Raw genomic sequence first — 18,806 nt, forward strand, 5'->3', positions numbered from 1 at the left:
CAAGGACTTGAAATAAGACCTCAACACAGTTTATGGTAACTGCCTAACCATGTGACATTTTGCACGTTACTTTGAGGTTTGGTTTTCTTATCCGTAAAAAAAGGTAAAGGATGTGAAGATTTAAGGCAACCTGTGGAATTAGTATAGCATCGTACACACAGCAGATTCTCAAAAGGGGTGTACTTGCCTTAATATAATACTTGCTTTAATATATAATCTTCAGTTACATACAATTTTGTTATTTCTGCATCCATATACTCTTAACCTATTCCTCTCAGAATCCAGAGCTCTTGTTGGCAAGACTCCTGTGGGGCTGGCAGTTCATTTTGGATCCCCGGCTAAAATTGAATCATGTTTGGTCTCCCAGGCATGCAGCCCTCCATTTGTACTGTCTGCTGAAAGTTCATTGTAGTTCATCTTTCAAGTCAGCAGCATAAAATGACCTTAAGATATAGTGCTTTCAGTTTCAGTAGTGCTCTGCTTTAGTCAGCATGCTGTTCTGTAAATTGTAGTTTATGATCCAATAGAACCTCAGATTTTTCTTTTACATAAGGTGTCAAGTATTAGAGAACTAGGTACTGCACTTATATATTAATACTGATTAGAAAAAGTAAGTGTCCCAGTTATTACTGGTGGAGTACTGAAAGGAGCCGTGATCAAAGCAAGTCAGGAGGGTACTGAACAGTCATCAGTTGTTCCTGCCGTTAGGAGTTCCCCCTATTAATCTCATCCTTCCTGCTATTAATAGTTGTGTTGTTTTCTTTTGTTGGTAACCAGTTCATCCGTCAGACCCAAGGGTGTAGTCACATATTGGGAGAGTATACTTCATTTTAACTTACATTGGGCATGGGTACCTCTTCGAGTCATTTTGGAAATATTAATGATGTTTGGGATCTGTTGAACATTGATATTATTAATTATTTCTGTACAGAAACATTCCCTTCCATTCCCTTCCCTCAGACTAAACAACTGATGTTAAAAGCCAGTGTAACCAAATGAAAATTCATTTAGTTTTAAGTTGAAATTTCTAGTGACTTACTATGCAACCAGTTCATTCTATAGCTTCCTTGCTAGACTGCCTGCCATTAGTGCAGAAGTCTTTTTTATATTTTAAGTCATAAGGGTCTATGAAAAATCTCAGGGAGGTCCTCTTGTGTTTGTGTCTGCCCCATGTGTATTAGTGATGAGAAATCTAGCTGGGGAAATGGAGCACTGACTTTTTCCCTTGTGCCTCTCTGCAGACCATGCCCCAGGGCTATACAATGTATGGAACACAGATGCCTTTGCAGCAAACAGCCCAGCAGCAAGCTGGTGGTGTGGTCCTGTCTCCCAGCTACAACTCCAGGGTCTACCCAACTGCACACTCCAGCCCTGCGCTAATGGAAAGACTCAGACAGATTCAGCAGCAGCCCAGTGGCTATGTGCAGCAGCAGGCCTCGCCGTACCTGCAGCCCTTGACTAGTTCTCAGAGGTGATGCCAATAGGAATAATGATTGCAATAGGAAAACCTCACATTCTGATACATTGCTGTGCTTCTTCTGGGCATGGAGTATTATAACGATGTCTGTGATCTTACTTATTTGCATATACTTTATATTCTGGCATCTCATTTTCAGTAGGATGCAGGGAAGGTCTAAAAATAAGGAACGCCTCATTTTATTTTATTTGAGTCTTCTGTAGTTTTGACCCACTTCTTTCATGGTATGGGCGTATTTTTAGATGATATTAGTCTGTGTACGCTAATATTTTATCTTTTCTCTTTTTTTTCACCAAACCATCTAAGAGAAAAACTATTGACCATTTTTATCAATGCCTTCTTAGAATTTGTAATAAGTGCTGTAATATTTATAATGTCAGTACTAATTGTGCATGATACTCGTAACAATTTTACTAAAACTTAGCTTCTGTTTCTCCTCAGGGATGGGTGGTAAAACAGGATCATAATAAGCTCTTTTTGGCTCCTGTTTTAATCAGATTCCTTAGATACAGGCTTTAATTGTGCTGCCCATTATTGTAGCTACAACCCGCCGGTGGCTATTGAAATTTAGCCTGACTGCATTGTATTCAACCTGTTGTTTTTCCACTGTCCCATTCACATTACAAATGTTCAGTAGCCAAATGTGGCCAGCAGGGCAAGACTGGGAAGTATGGCTGGTGCAGTCATACATGCGACTGTGTTTACAACGGCCCCATTCTTGGCTTGATGTTCTGTTATTTCTTGATACTCTTACTGATATTTGATGAGAGAGCCCTGCATTTTTGTGTTGCCCCTATACATAAAAGTGATGTAACTAGTCCTGATGGCTAGTGGCTGTCCTCTTGGAAAGCAGAGACAGGAATCAGCGTAGTCGTCATGGTAAGAGCTACTGGATAGTGTTATCCTGAAAGATTAAGTACCATGCAGACTTGTGTAGTGTAGCGGACAGCTGCATGGCTCCCATGTGTACCGTAAGTGGCTGCATGTCAGCTCCAGGTAATCACTGAGAGTTAGAGAAAATACATTATTTTGGAAAACATGCACAATATTTGTTATTTTTATAATAAGTTTCTTCATAGCATAAAGCCAATAAACTTCATAGCTCAAAAAAGTCTGGGATCAAATCCCACCTATGCACTTCGCTTTTTGAGTGGTCCTAAATTACTTCTTTGGCTCTGCCCTCTCATTTTTAAAGTGAGGATAACAAAACTGCTGACCTCAGAGGGCTATAAATGAAATAAATAGTACAGACGTTTAGCACAGTGCTTGCTCCAAAGTAAACGTCCAGTTAATATCACTTATTATTAAAAGCTGTTGAATTTTTAAATAAGTATTATATATGATTGCGATTCTGCCTTAAGTAGTGTGCTTGCTGTCCTTTTTACATGCTGTTGCATCTCCTATTTCCCCCATTAGAATTGTACAAGTAATTATTGAACACTGATATTTTCTTCATGGATATCTGTGATGTGCTGGTGGCACTGACTAAAACTTTGATAGTATAGATGGGCCTAAAACAGGTTCCCTTATTCTTTGCCAGACTGAACCATCAGGCTTTACAGCAGAGCCCTCTGGTGGCCGGAGGAATTGATGCTGTTCTGACTTCTGCACATCCAAACCTCCCCTCCGTGCCCCTGCCTCAGGAGCCCATGAGGCCCAGACAGCCACAAGCTCGACAGCAGCAGAGACTCCTCCAGGTAGGCAGCAAGGGTAAGAGGGCAGTGGGTCACCCTTCAGGCACTGCAGATGTGCAGCAGTCTTAGAAGATAAAAGATCCACTAGGTTTTAATTGCCTAGTTCCAAGGAGCCCTGTGTCTTTGACACTAGTAGCTGAACTGGTACAGCTTACTTCAACCTGAGCAAAAGTTCTTTTTCTGTGCGTCTCCGGGTCGTGAACAGGGGAAAGTATTTTGCAGAGCCTCCTTCCTCTTTCACAAATTCAGAGAGTCATGTGGATGCCTTATTTTAACAGTAGGCCTCAGCTTCCAGTCATGATTTAACCAGGTGCCTGCAATTTTAATGGAGCATTTCATATACATGAAATATACATACAGACCAAAAAACTCCTGAACTTGTAGGGCTTTTACCAGTTTCCTAGAAGTCTGTAATCCAAAAAAAGTTTCTTTAATGCTGATCTGATTTGATGGTGAAATTGGAGAAACAGGATAATTCAAAGGTGTACTTATTCTTATCTCTCTTAGAATCTAGAGAACTATCATTTACTTACTTAATGTAAATACTTGAGAGTCTTAAATACTTACTCCTATTAGCACAATTTTACTTCTAATTTCCCCCTTTAAGAAATACAAGCAGTTATGCTTACCCATGCCCTATGTCTTCATTATTAACAGTTCAGCTTCATATTATAATTCACAAACTTGCCCTATGTGATTGGTTGGGTGAGGATTTCCTGATGAGAAAGTAAGCTGACCTCTACTCATATCATCATTCCAACTTTAAATAAGATCCTATTTTATATACTACAAAGAAGGACAAATAACTTTGAGCTCAGTCTGGGCAACTTAACTTAGCAGGACCTTGTCTCAAAATAAAAAGTGATAAAAAATGCTGGGCATGTATCCCATTAAGAAGGCCCTGGGTTCAATCACCAAAACTGCAAAAAAAAAAAAATAAAATAAAAAAATTAAAGAGGGGGTGAGTCTAAGTGGGGCTGGGGTACCTATGAAGTGTGGTATGAGATTAGTGGGAAAGAAACCTGTCCTGCAGGAGGAAACAGCAAAGGGACTTGAGTATCTCGGTGATTGGGAGAAAGCAATCACCTTTCTTTCTTTTTTTGAGACAGGGTCTCGCTATCTAGTTCAAGCTGGCCTGGACTCGCTGTGTAGCCCAGCCTGGCCTCGAACTCAAGGTCATCCTCCTGCTTCAGGCTTTGGAGTGCTGGGATTGCAGGCGTGCAACACAACCCCGGCCCAGTTGCCTTTAAAGTTGATTTTTATCTTTCTCTTCTCTGTGTCCCACCCTGTTGTTTCTGTGACTTGGGAGCATTTTCCAAGAGCTCTGTATTTGACCCAACTTTGTCTTTGACATTATTTCTAGTTTTATGCTGACAATTTATGACAGAACTTCTCACAGAAGCTAATCTATATCTTCTTTCAAAGAATAAAAATTAAAATTCCTAAGAGGTACCTCCACATGTCCTGGAGACTAACGTAACTACTGAGCAGTGCTCATCTGACCTGGTGAGACAGGCAGCGTACATGCAGAGGGGCAGCTGATGTGAAGGGGTTTGTACTGACGGAGGAGGTCCCCAGATGGTGTGAGATGGTGTAGATGGTGAACACTGATGCCAGAGGAGGAGGTCTTGGTGTTGGAGTGACCTGAGCAGGCTTCCTGGGAAAACAGACTTTGTCTCACTCTTAAAGGATGAAGGAGGTTTGGCAGGTACAGAGTCAGTTTCCGCAGAATGGTATTTTGGTCAGTGACTGATTGCATATACTGGTGTGGTCTCACGAGATTGTAATGGAGCTCAAAAATGTCTATAAGCTGGTGAGATCATAACTTTCATTATCATCAACACAACACAAAAATGTTTGTGATAGTGCTGGTGCAGACCAGCCCACTGCACTGCCAGTCACGCAAATTTGTAACATGTACAACTATATTCAATACACAGATGAGCTGAAATGGTCATAAATGTTTCTGGTGGATGCATTTCCTTACTATACTCTCCGTGATTTTATTAGAATGCACTCCTTTTGCCTTTAAACAATGTTTAATTAGAACAGTTCGTTGTATTTCATCGGCAGCAGACGTATACCTCTTCTGTTTGTCTCGTGCTTCAGTGGCGTGTTGTTTGGCATATGTGCGCGCACAGACTGGCCATGCCCTCACGGATACCCAGAAACCACGTAGCCCGGGTGTATGTGTTTGTGTCGTCGAGGCTTGTGTAAGTGCGCAGTACGGTGATCTGACACTGACAAAATTGCCTGATGACACACTTCTTAGAAAGTAGCCCTGTTGTTTAAATGACACGTTTTTGCTGCAACAGAATTAGGTAAATGACAAGGGAGAAAGAAATTCCAAGGCGGCGTTAACCTCTTCCCTTGAAGGTATAATCTTCTTTCTTCTTGCAGATGCAGCAGCCTCAGCAGCCTCCCCAGCCCCAGCAGTCCTCACAGTCCCAGAATCAGACCCTCGGTCTCCAAGCAATGCAGCCCCAGCAGCCTCTGGTAAGGCCTCCTGTTTTGGACTCAGACGTGTGGGTTTCTTCCTTGAAGGCAGGTTGCATTCTCTGTGTCCATTAGCTTCTAAAGAATTGAAATAGCTTAAATACACCCTACTATATTTTCCCTAGAAGTGGATCACAGTTTTGTTGTTGTATTTGATGTATTTGTTTTTATAGAAAAATACAAATGAATATCGTGGTTCAATAGATTATACCATTTTCCTCTTGAAAAATTTTAAGACTCTTACACGGACTTAACATTTTAGAATGAAATCTCAAGGTCTTTAAACAGTGCTAGACTTATGATTTAGTATGTATATTTAGAAGATTATCTTACATTGCTATTTACAAAAAGGATAGGAGAGCTTTCTAAAATATAGTCTTTAATGATGTAAAGGAAATTGTTTTTAGCCAATTAGAATTTACTTGGAGAATTTTTATCTAGTTTTTAATTGTTTTATTAGTATAGGGTTGCAGTACATAGTGATAGCATTTATGGGGAGTTTGTACACAAATGTAACAAATCTTAATTCTTCTTTCCTTCCCCATCCCCTCACCCCTCCCTGCTACTTCTACCTCTTGGTAGAATAAAGCTTTACAAAAGCTTTATTTCTATTTTTTCTTGTTAGTCCTTATTTATCCCATATTTTTCTATCTCTCTTTTCCTTTCTCTCCTATTATTCCCTTTCCTGTTTGAAAAAGATCTCCCAACTTCCTAGTATCTGTTTTTTGCTCTATTTGTATCTTGGGTTTCTCATATAAGAAAAACCATGCAATGTTTAGTACAGGTCACTAACTGTGCAAATCAAATTTGGAAATATACATGGCATCAAAGTTTTGTAAACCTGAGAAATTCACTATAACCATTACTTTTGTGAGTATTATATCCGTTTTACTGTTGACTTCCTACTTTCACTTAAATTGTCTTCCTATTTACTGAGGTAAATACCTTTGAAAAGAAAGCATTTACCACCATCATCAATGATTATATCCCTTACCACATAGTATTGGAAATATACATGCAAATAAATACAGTGGTACCTCAGTTCACAGTCTTAATTTGTCCTATGATTTTGGAAAAGATGGCTGCGTTTGTGTGCGAAAGATGGTCGTGGTCAAGTCTGTCACTCATTGCAGTTTGCAAACAAAAACAAAATTTTGCCAAATGCTTGTGTTTGCAGACCAACTTGTTTGCAAACAATAAGCATTCATAACTCAGAAGAAAAAAGTACTGAGAGGATTTTCCATGTCACTCAGCAGTGTGAGTTTTGTGAGTACTGCATAGGATGATCAGACTCCTGCACACATCTCATACTGGAAAGCGGTGATATGGATGATCTTTAGCACTGGATTTGAGGATGGGTGGTTTCACAACTTTGTAGAAAAGCTGAACCAATGTGGCAAATGAAATGGTACATTAGGAAGAATTAGATTAAGATTAAATGTTTAGAGGACTGTATCCAAATAGGACTGACAAATTTAGTATGATCACCCGGGATAGCACAATTCCTGGTACACTTACCAAGCCACTACCGTGTCCAATTTGAACTCCATTTTTAATTAATTCTTTATCATGAATCTAACTTTTGTTTTATCTCTGATCCTTTAATTTTTTAAGATGGCCATAGCAATTTTTGCAATCGACTTTAAAAATCTTTTTAAAGTAGATGCAGTATCTAAACATTCACTGACTGCTTCTTTATCATTAGAAGCTCATTAGCAGGAATTAGTTGTTCTAGGAGAGACTCCTGTTGTTGTTATGTTTTAAACACGAGTTCTAATGTTTAACTCTTTGATCTTTAAAATGTACAACTATTAGAGTTTAAGTTCTTTCTCTGACTATGCTCAGTATTCTGTTACATATACCATCAGGTTAAATTTAGCGATTTAAAAATAAATATATATTAAATATATATTATATCAGGCAGTACAAAAGTTATAGCAGTATCACTCTCATACAACAAAAATTGTGGTATTTGATAGTATTCCAAAAACCAAATAAAGTATCTGTAAATTATATATATCATGTTGAGTGTTGGAAATATTTGATGCTGACTCAGCAAATTTTTAGCCCCTTTTTTTTAAAAAAAATTCTAATTTAAAATAAAGATTTGTCATTCTGTAATGCTGTCTTTGCCAGCAAGGTTATGTAAAGTACTAGTGAAGTCACATAATTAAACTTTTTTAGAGATTCAGTGCAAATTCACAAGTGATAATTTGACTAATAAGTATAAGGAACATAATAATTTGACAAGTCCAACTTCTTTGGCTAAGCATCGCTAATAAGAAAATGGCTATGTGATACCTATTTTTACAAAAATGCAGACCTTAAATTTGGGAGCCCTTCCACTGCTATTGAATATGTATATGATTTATGGTATTACATACTATTTTTAGCTTTTTAAAAAATTTTTTTATTTTAAAAATGAAGGAAAACATTAACAAACAGACATCCAATTACAAAATAGCATAAGAACAATACAAACAATACAGAGTTACAAAGTAGTAGGAAATTAACAATGGTTTTTGTATTACGTATTGATTCATACATATCAATAATACTATATGAAATATGTATAATGTATAGTTCACAAATGAAATCTATCATCTGTATTTTAAATTTATGTATATTTAATGTATATATTTTCTATACATTGAAAATTTATGTATATCACACAGATGTATAGCTGTCATCTTAACACTACTTTATAAGAATGTTTATTTGTGGGCTCATGTTCTTATAATTTCAGCAAATTCAGATTGACATCTTTAAGCCAATAATAGCTGGAACTTCTCCATTAGTTTTTTCCTTTGGGCTTTCATCCACCTGTTACTAAACTTTGATTTGTAATGTATAGAAATGTGTAAAATATGCATATTATTAGATTTTAGCACAGTAAAGCTAGAAATCAATGGCAGAAGAAAACCACAGAGGCCAGGCGTGGTGGCACACGCCTGTAATCCCAGCACTCGGGAGGCTGAGGTGGGAGGATTGTTGGGAGTTTGAGACCAGCTTGGGCTACAAAGTGAGTTCAAGGCCAGCCTGAACTGCATAGCAAGACCCTGTCTCAAAAAGACAAAAAAGAAATGAGAAAGGTAAAATCAGAATGGACACTGCTGAAATTCCTAAAATTACTAGTAACTACTTTGAAAATCCATACTCCAGTAAATTGGAGAACCTAGAAGAAATGGATCAGTTTCCAGATACATATGAACTACCAAAACTGAACCAAGGAGATTTTAAGAACCCTGAAAAAAATCCAGTAACAGGAAATGAAATTAAAGAAAAAAACCTACCACCTGAGAAAAGCCCTAATCCTAGTGGATTCACCTCTCTATTCTATAAGAACTGGCAAGTAGGACCTAACACCAATACTCCTCAGATTTATTAGTGAAATAGAAAGGGAAGGAATAGTCCCTGAAAATTAACATTACCCTGGTTTCAAAACTAGACAAGGTCCAAACCAAAAAAATAGAATTGCAAGGCAGTCTCATTAATGAATATAGACACAAAAATTCTCAACAGGATACTGGCAAACAATGCAAGAAATCATCAAAAAGATCATAAATCATGACCAAGTAGGCTGCATCACAGGGATGCAGGGATGGTTCAACCTCTGCAGTGCACTAAATGTAATACATCACAGAAACAAGGACAAAAATTACATGATTATCTCATTAGGACACAGAAAAAGCCTTTGAAAAACATATTCAACATCTATTCGTGATAAAAGTCCTGAAGAAAATAGATATAGGAGGACCTTATCTCAATCTGGTAAAAGTCATTTATGACAAACCAACAGCTGACATATTAAATGGGGAGAAGCTGAAAGCTTTTCCTGTAAAATCAGGAACAAGGCAAGAATGTCTGCTATCACCATTCTTATTTGATACAGTGTTTGAAATATTAGCTAGAGCAATCAGACAAGAGAAAGAAAGAAGAGGGATATGTATGGAAGAGGAAGAATCAGGTCATCATTACTTGCAGGTGACAATCTTCTATGTAGAAGAAATAAAAAATGCCAGCAAAAGACTCTTACAGTTAACCACATTCAGTAGCATAGCTGGAAGCAAAATCAACACATAAAAAGTACCGGCATTTCTGTTTACCACCAATGAACTCACTGGAAAAACAGTTAGGAAAACAATGTACAATTGCATAAAGAAAAATTAAATACTTACGAGTTGGTTCAGCCTCTACAATGAGAACTGCAGTACTCTGTAAAAGGAGATCAAAGAGGGCATCAGATAATGGAAAGTTTCTGGATAGGCAAATCCAGTGTTGCCAAACTGGCCTTACTCGAAAAGCAAATACACACATTTAACATAACCACAATCATAATACGAACGGAAGTTATCACGGAACTGAATAATCCTAAAATATATTTGGAGCCAGAAGAGACCGTGAATAACAAAGCATTGCAGGGCAAAAACAGCAAGGCAAGATACATCATTATCCCAGACTTCAGCTTATACTACAAAGCTACAGTGATAAAAACAGGAGGACATTTTCACCAAAACAGGCCTGTGGGTCAGTGGAATAGAATAGAGGATGCACAAACAACTCCTGCCACATTCAGCTATTTGATCCTTGACAAAGGTGCCAAAAAACATACTGGAAGAATGATAGCCTCTAAAAATTGGAGCTGGGAAAGCTTGCTGCTCACCCACAGAAGACTGATTCCAAACCCATGTCTCTCACCATGCACTAAATTAAAGTCAAAATGGATCAGAGATCTAAAGGTTGAAACAGAAATAATCGGGCTGGGGATTTAGCTCAGTGGCAAAAGCGCCTGCCTGGCAAGCGCAAGGTCATGAGTTCGGTTCCTGGTACCGGAGAAAAACCAAAAAAAAAAAAAAAAACAGAAATAATCTACTGAGTGATAAAATAGATAAAACCCTTGATGATAGAAGTGTAGGCAAGAACTTTCTGAACAGAATCCCAATTTTACAAGAAATAACAAGAATCAACAAATGGAATCATATCAAATTAAAAACTTCTGTGCAGCAAAGGAAGCACCAGCAGGGAAGAGACAATCTACAAAATGGAAAAAAAAATTTTGCCAGCTGTTTGTGGGACAGAGACCTAATATTTAAGATATATATGGACATATGAGATGAATACATACTTACAAAGACATACAAATGGCAAAAAAAAAAAAAAAAAAGAAAAAATGTTCAAAATCGTTGGTCATTCAAGAATTGCCAGTTAAAACAACACTGAGATTCCCTCTCACCCCAGAAAGAATGGTTATCATCAAGAAATCAGCCAATAACAAATGCTGATGGGGCTCTGGGGAAAAAAGAACCCTTGTCTACTGTTCATGGGAGTGTAGACTGGTGCAACCACTGTGGAAATCAGTGTGGAGATTCCTCAAAAAAACTAGGCTTAGAGGTCCCATTTGACCCAGCTATTCCCCTTCTGGGGATTTTTCCAGAAGAATTGAAAACATCATACCACAGCAATATATGTGCACCCATGTTTAGAGCAGTACAATTTATAATAGGTAAATCTTGGAAAATACCTAAATGCCCATCAATCGAGCAAGAGATAAAAAAGATGTGGTATTTTTATACAATGGAGTACTACTCAGCTATAAAGAAAGATAAACTTGAGGCTTTTGTAGGTAAATGGATGCAACTAGAGACCATACTCATAAATGAAATGAACCAGACTCACATGTGTAAACCTCATATTGTTTCTGTAGTATAAGAAACTGAAAGAGTAAATAAAATCCAAAAAGTACAATAGATACTGTGAAAGGGAAAGAAACTGCTCAAAAGGAAAGAAAAACTGGGATGAGAGAAAGGAGAAGGGATGGAAGGGGGAAAAATACATATGTATACACACACACATAAGGTAACTAAGATAATTGTATTACTAATGTTTATTAGTTCATTGAAAGGAACAGTTAGTGTTTATATTGTTTGCCTGTATCTGGTAATCTGAGCAACTACTTTGAAGATAACAATATGCAAATTAATAACCATTGTTAATTTTCTATCATCTTGTTTTCAAATTCTGTATTGTTTTTACTTTTTTTCTCTTTAAAATAAAAAAGATTAGAGCTCCCTAGGTAAAAGAAGAAAAAAAATGGGCAATTGAAATAAGTAGACATTTCTCAGGAAAGTATAAATTGCCAATAAATACATAAAACAATGTTTAACATCTCTGGCTATTAGGCATTGCAAATTAAAACAACACAAAGATTCCACCTTCTTCCAGAAAATATGGTTATCATCAAGAAATGAAATAATAAAAAGTACTAGCAAGGCTGCTAGGAAAAAGAATCCTTTTACATTATTGAAGGAAGTGTAGACTGGTGCAGCTCCTATGGAAATCAGTGTGGAGATTCCCCAAAAATCTGAAAACAAAATTTCCATCTGACCCAGCTATTTCCCTTCTAGGCACAGTGTCTTCCTGAAAAAGTTAAAGACAGCATATTACAGTGATACATGCATACCCTTGTTCATAGCTACATAACTCATTATAGCTAAGTTTTGGAAGCAACCTATAAGTGCATTAACGAATGGATAAAGAAAATGTGGCATTTATACACAGTGGATGTCTTAGTTATTACTGTCATTGCTGAGACACAATACTTGACACTCAAAATTAAAGGAGGACAAATTTATTTTGGCTCACAGTTTGTAGAGGTTTTAGTCCATAATTGGCTGGCTCCAGGGTGGAGTGGTGTGGCAGATAGGGATCACAGAGGAGAAACAGTTCATGGTAGGCAAAAGGTAGCAAAGCAACAAAGTAGTGAAAAAGCAAGTCCAAGTGACCATAGCAGCTTCTTTCTGCCCCTTTAATATTGTTTCTAGGCTACTGGGCTTAGGTGCCAAACCAATCAGTGGACTGATTTAGTAATCACACACCCTTAATCTCAGCATCACACATTCTAGGTCCAGCCCCTTTTGAGAAAGCCCCACCTATGACTGCATCAGATTTGGGGGAAACATCTAGAAACAATCTGTAACAGTGGAATGCTATTCTACCATAAACAAAGAACTTGAATCAATTGTAGGAAAATGGATGCACCTTGAGACCATAATGTTAAATGAAATAAATCAGACATGCAAGCTTAAATATCTCATGATTTCTTTCAGATGAGAAACCCAAAATCTAAATAAAGGGCAAAATGTTACAAGTGTGTAAGTCAGGATAGCCTAGGGAATTTAAAATGTTTTTAAATTTTTAAATGCTGAGATCTGGCATGTTATATTTCAGGTTAGAAGGTATGGTCAATAATCTTGGAACTGTATGTTACTATAATTTGTTTATAATTATTAATTTTATAATTATATTTCTTTCTTTTTTTTTTGGTACCAGGAATTGAACTCATGACCTTGTGCTTGCCAGGCAGACACTGTGCTGCTGAGCTATATCCCCAGACCCCTATAATTATAATGTTTATAATTATAATTTGTTGTAATCTTTTTGTGTATGTATGCTTTTATTGATTTACTCACCTGTTTGTAATGTTAACAAGCTATGAAGTCAGTCCCTTCTACTGCTCTGCTACCATTGCTTAATCACCTCGTCAACTGCTAAGCATTTACTGTTTCCAATTTCAAAAATAGCGGTGATAGGGGCAAGGGATATAGCTCAGTGGCACAGCGCCTGCCTGGCAAGTGCCAGGTCCTGAGTTCAATTCTCGGTACCAAAAAAAAGAAAATAATGTTGCTAAGGATATTTTGATATATTCTTTTCTTTTTTTGGTCTTACAATAAAGAAAAATAGAAAAAAATAAAGAAAAATAGAAATGTAAGAAAAAATTATCATAGTAATAGCACAAAGCCTCAGTAATATTAAGAAAAATACTATACTTCTATCTCTTTGTATTGTTCCTTTTATTATTATTTCCACTAAGATATATGTACGTAAATAAATTTCTTTTCATTTATTGTAAACATCTCTGGCAGATCCAGTTCTTCTAAGTGGCCAGTATTCTGTGTTTGGTTCCTCTCTCTGCGGAGAAGAGCGTGGTGTGCTGGCTGCTGAGGAGAGCCAAGCTCTGACTCAGCCGGGGTTTGCTGTGTCAAGGGGGAAGTGGGACTGGTAACAGCCAGCACCCTCCTTCTGACATTCCCTGCCGCTATCTGCGGATGGGGGGAGTTCACAGTTGAATTCAACAAGTGCTTATTTTAGCGTATGCAGTTGGGACTGCCCCCCTACCAGATATTAGAAGGCCAAGGAAGTACCAAGTGTGCTCCCTCCGGAGGACTTAGAATTGTAGGAAATGGTTAAATAGCAGCACTGCACATGGAAAGTGGTGTATAGGTGCTGAGTTTTGGGTAGAAGGGCTTCAGAGTATTCACTTGGTAGAACTGCCTTGCAAAGTACACAAACTGGGTGACTTACCAGGAATTTATTGCCCGTCAGTTTGAGACAGGACTCATAAGTCCAAGGTCAAGGTATCAGCGGGGTGGGTTCCTTCTGCATGCTCTGAGGGAGTCTCCTTTGTGCCTCTGCCCTGCCACCTGGCAGTTCACTGGCCATCTCTGGCCTTCCTGGGCTTGTAGGACCACGAACTCTGCCGTTTCTGTCTGGTCGGGTGTGTGCATGTGTCTGTCTAAATTCTCTTGTTTTGGGAACACACCACTGATAGTAATAACAAATGCCACTTTGCTACCTTTTTTTGCACGCTAACAGTGTGACCACAGCAAGGGCTAGTAGGAACCACGTAACTGTTGGGAAAGCAGTGATGGTCTTACTCTGATGCCCCTGGAACCCAGAAAAGTACCTGGATTCTTTAAACTTGTGTTGAATGACTCATTTGTTGACTGCAATAGCAATAATTTTGTAAAGTCTCATCTGTAAGTAAAAGCATATTTCAAAGGCAAGCTACGCAAGTCACCTGAGAGTTAGTATGGAGGCCCATCCTCAGATTATCCCGGTTGCTGATTTATTTGTGTCTGCTGGTAAAAGGGTAAGTTCAAGTTCTGAGATTTAAAAAAGACATGATGGCATTTGGTTAGGCAGAGATTACTAGTAACACATTTTTGCTTTGGTAATAATTAAGCAGAAAAAGTAAATATTCTTGAATAAATGAATTTTATCAAAACAGAAACTGAAGGATCCAAGTTTGTTTTTTTGTCTTTGAGCTGAGCGGAACAGTGGTGCTTACTGGAGGGCGGTTAGGCTGCACTAGAGTTGCTGAGCTGTGTGTTTTGTCTTTTGGTCACAGCAGAGTGTAGCTTCTGCCCCCAGGAAGCTCAGAAGCCAAAGTACTGGAGAAAGGCACTGGCTAAGCTATCCCACGTGCTTGTGATTAAGGTGCCCACAGCACTGCGGGGTCAGGCGCGGTCCCTGCTCTGTATGCCTGAAGAATTAGGTGGTAAAACTTAGCTGCTCTTTGAAGGATGAGGACATTTTAAGGGCGGTATAAAGTGGGGTGCGGGGTACTTGGGGAGAAGGGATTAACATCTGCAAAGGCACAGCCGTGAGAGAGGTCAAGATCATTATCTCTGTAGATAAGATCCAGTCTAGTAAGACAGTTCCTACTTTATTACATTCAAATAGGAAATACTAAATATGCATGGATTATGAATTTTAGGATCTCTGGTAAACCCTGATGGACCTGTTTCTTGACCTGTTTTGGTATATTAAAAGTTTCATCTTCTCCAACATGACAGTTTCCAAATCTAGCCATCATCAGTCTCTGAGAAGCATTTGAGTTCAGATTTCCAACTTACTTCCTGGAGCAATTCTAATTCAGAAAGTCTAAGAAGGAGCTCAGGGGGGTCATTTAAAAAATTTCTCCGCCTGGTTTCGTGCCTCCTGCCATCTTCCCGGGTCCAGTCCTGCAGTACAGTGACCTGATCTGAATGCACAGCAGTGCTTTCTCTGGGGGAGCTGGTCGCAGCTGTCTTCCTGGGTTGGCAGGGGCTCCAGCAGCAGAGTCTGAGGTCTCTGCCCTGCTCGTGTTTGTGTACAGTTGAAGATACAACATCAGAGTGGCTTTGAGAGGAAGCATGTATTTAAAAACTGCAATTTAGAAGATTTAAATATAGATCTGTCCGTCTTGTTCCATATTTGTGATTAAAGAATTGGCCTCAGAACCTTTTCACATCCATAGTTACTGTGGAGCCAAGAAACTTTTGTATATCTATCAATATTTACTGTTTTACAAATTAAAGCAGAAATATTAGCAACATTTAATAACTTATTTTATTTTATTTTTGTTTTTTTTCCAGTACCGGGAATCGAACTCATAACTTTGCGCTTGCCAGGCAGGCGCTGTGCCACTGAGCTAAATCCCCAGCCCTCGAGTAACTTATTTTAAAATAACCATTTTACAGCAATAGAAATAACATTCTTATGAAAAATATATTTTTCAAAGTAAAAGAGAAATGACATTACCATTTTAAAGCATGTCTTTAATGCCTGGCTGAATAGAATACACTGGGTTTATTGCACTAGCGTGCCTTACGCACAGCTTATGTACGCTGTACACTCAGGGGACAGTGGAAGGGAGCAAAGCAAATTCATATCTTCCTATGGTTGTGGAAATGTTTTTGACTTTGCAGATAACACGGCAGTCTTGAGGACTCCCCCCGAGGTCCCTGAATCATCCGTGGAAGCACTCTGAATGTGTTTTACCTCTTTTTTATTTGCTTGTTTTCTTTTTCTGGCTCAGGTGATTGAACCCAGAGCCTTGCACATACTAAGCAAACTCTATACCACTGAGTAGCCTCCCAGCCCTATGCCAGCCTCTTCAGGTCACTCAGCAGCCCGCGTCCCCCTGCCAGCACGCGCACGTGCACACACCAGGACGGAGCCCTCTCGGTACCTGGTTCCTGCCAGGCTTTGCAAAATAGAGAATCCGCGGAGGTCACTGCTCTGTTCTGTTCTGTGAACAGTTTCATTTGAAAGAAGTTTTCAGTGAGCAGAAGGAAGGTGGCTAAGCATTTGTCAAATGAGCAAGTGGTCGCTGCTTATCCACTGTGCAGCCAGCAGCCGGTTAATCAGTCTGGACACCTTTGTAGCCAGATACTTAGAATTATTTCCAAATAAGTTCATATTTGGAAGATAGTATTTCCACTTACGGATACGCTGAGGGGGTGGTGGGTAGATGGGGAAATGTTGGCCGAAGGCTATAAAATGTAAGAAAGAAGTTCTGGTAATCCACTGCATAGCATGGTGATTATGATTAATAATAATGTGCTGCATACTTCAAAATTGCTAAAAGTAGATTTCAAAAGTTCTCGTTATGAAGAAATGATAAATATGCCAGGTGATCAATATGTTAACTAGCTTGATTTAATCGTCCCACAAGGTATACATATAACATTGCATTTTACCATATATACACACACACACACACACACACACACACGCACACTTTTTTTTTTTTTTTTTTTTTAGATTTTGAGGGGGTAAACTAGGTGATCGTGGTTAAGAACTTGGACTCTGGATCCAGAAAGTTTAGTCTGAAACCCAGCCGTAATACCTAGGGTGATAATGACCAAATTACTGAACCCCTCTGAACTTCAGTTTCCTCATCTGTAAAATGAGAATAATAGGAAGAGTTCACACTCCCTTATATATGTTCCCCAAATTCCGATGCCACTGAAAATGGAAGAATTACTTATAATTCACAAAAGCTGACCTGAATGGACACAAGGCTCTCTTAATTTATCCTGGTTGATGTGACTGCTGATGTGTTTTGCTGCAGAAATTTAATATGTTGGCTGTGGCGTGCTGTCTTACATTTAGGCTTGGTCTATGTATTATGAATGTTTCATAGTAAACTATCTGTATATTGAATGTCACACATGTATCCCAAGGACTTTGAGTTAGAGATTGAGGAGTTGCCACCACATGGAGATTAAATTGATGTTACATACACACAGTGTCCACAATAGTGCTTGACACATAGTAAGTAGTACATATGGTTTTGTTAAGTAAATACAGTGATTTTTCTAAGTTAGCATAGTAACAGTTGCATAGAAGAAAGCACTTTTATTTTTCCACATAAATGACAGATTTCTTTTTATTGTTTTTCCCCTCTGTATCTGGGCAATAGGAAGAAAGAAGGGAAGGCAGCCTGTGATTTTCCTGCCTTCGAATTGGGAAAATAGTGGCGGTGATAGAGGGAACACTTTGTCAGCGTTGCGTATCTTTGTAGCGATGAGGAAGGCTGTGGGAGTTGGTGGCGCTTCAGACTCCGCGGTGCTGTTGATTCGCACTGCACGGCTGCTGAGTGCCCAGCACCGTGTGCTACAAGGGGCACATGGGTGGATAAGCCCCAGCCCCGTCCTGAGTTGCTCACCGTCTGGTTGGAGAGAAGCGGCTGAGTCTGGTGCTGCTCCAGACACTCAGTTTTAGAAGAGTCAGCCAGGTGATGCCACCAGTTAGAACTGCCAGGGAAAATACAGGACTCGCAGATAAACCTGGGTTTTAGGTAGATGGTAATGGTATAAGTGTCCCAAGCACTATATTGGACGCACTTAAACTAAATTCAATATTTGTCGTATGAAGTATATTCAGAACTAGATATTCATTATATATCTGTAATTCTCATTAACTGTGTATTTTGTATTTTTATTTTTTGGCAACCCTACTTGTAATCCGAGGCTATTTTCTGTCATTGGCAAGCAGAGCAACAAGTAGATGTTGCATTCATATAAGGTAATTGAAAATATTCTGTAAAGACAAAACTCTTCAAAGATGGGCGCAGGACTGAGGGAACTGACCGGAGTCACGGCACAGGCCTGGAGGTTCCTAAGGCCGTGGGACAGAAGAGGGAGAAAGCGAAGAGGGCTGCAGCCTTCCTGCCCTGGCGGCTCCGGGGTGTGCTCAGCCAGCAGAGCCCCGGCGTGCACGGACTTGGCAAAACCAAAACAAAACTTCACCGTGCTCTCTGCCAGCCTCCTGGAAGTGCCCCTCTCCCCTCAGAATAGATGGGGAAGGGGCTCCATCCGGTGGATGCATCCCACACCAGCAGGCTGGGGAGAGCAGCACGGTCCTGATGGGCCTGTGACTAAGAAACACCTCCTTAGTTAGAGCAGTAATACACCACGCAGAAAGAGGGGGGGAGAAGAGAGCAAAGACAGAAAAGGGAGAAAGTGACAGCCTGGCATTTGCAGGTTAAGAAAAATAAATTGGTGTTACCATGCATTCGAATAAAAAGTGAT

General features: G+C 39.1%; 1 protein-coding gene across 1 annotated transcript in view; it reads left to right on the top strand.

Annotated features, from left to right (window-relative positions):
- Med12l (mediator complex subunit 12-like) overlaps window positions 1–18,806 on the top strand; it is a 306,200-nt gene that overhangs the window by 282,897 nt on the left and 4,497 nt on the right. Inside the window, exons 40-42 of the mRNA XM_005393030.2 lie at window positions 1,242–1,471; window positions 3,018–3,174; window positions 5,572–5,667. Of these exons, the coding sequence (XP_005393087.1) occupies window positions 1,242–1,471; window positions 3,018–3,174; window positions 5,572–5,667 (483 nt within the window). The remainder of the gene's footprint in view (window positions 1–1,241; window positions 1,472–3,017; window positions 3,175–5,571; window positions 5,668–18,806) is intronic.

Source organism: Chinchilla lanigera, unplaced genomic scaffold (assembly GCF_000276665.1).
Source record: "Chinchilla lanigera isolate Chin_1 unplaced genomic scaffold, ChiLan1.0 scaffold00047, whole genome shotgun sequence".
Taxonomy (NCBI): Eukaryota; Metazoa; Chordata; class Mammalia; order Rodentia; family Chinchillidae; genus Chinchilla; species Chinchilla lanigera.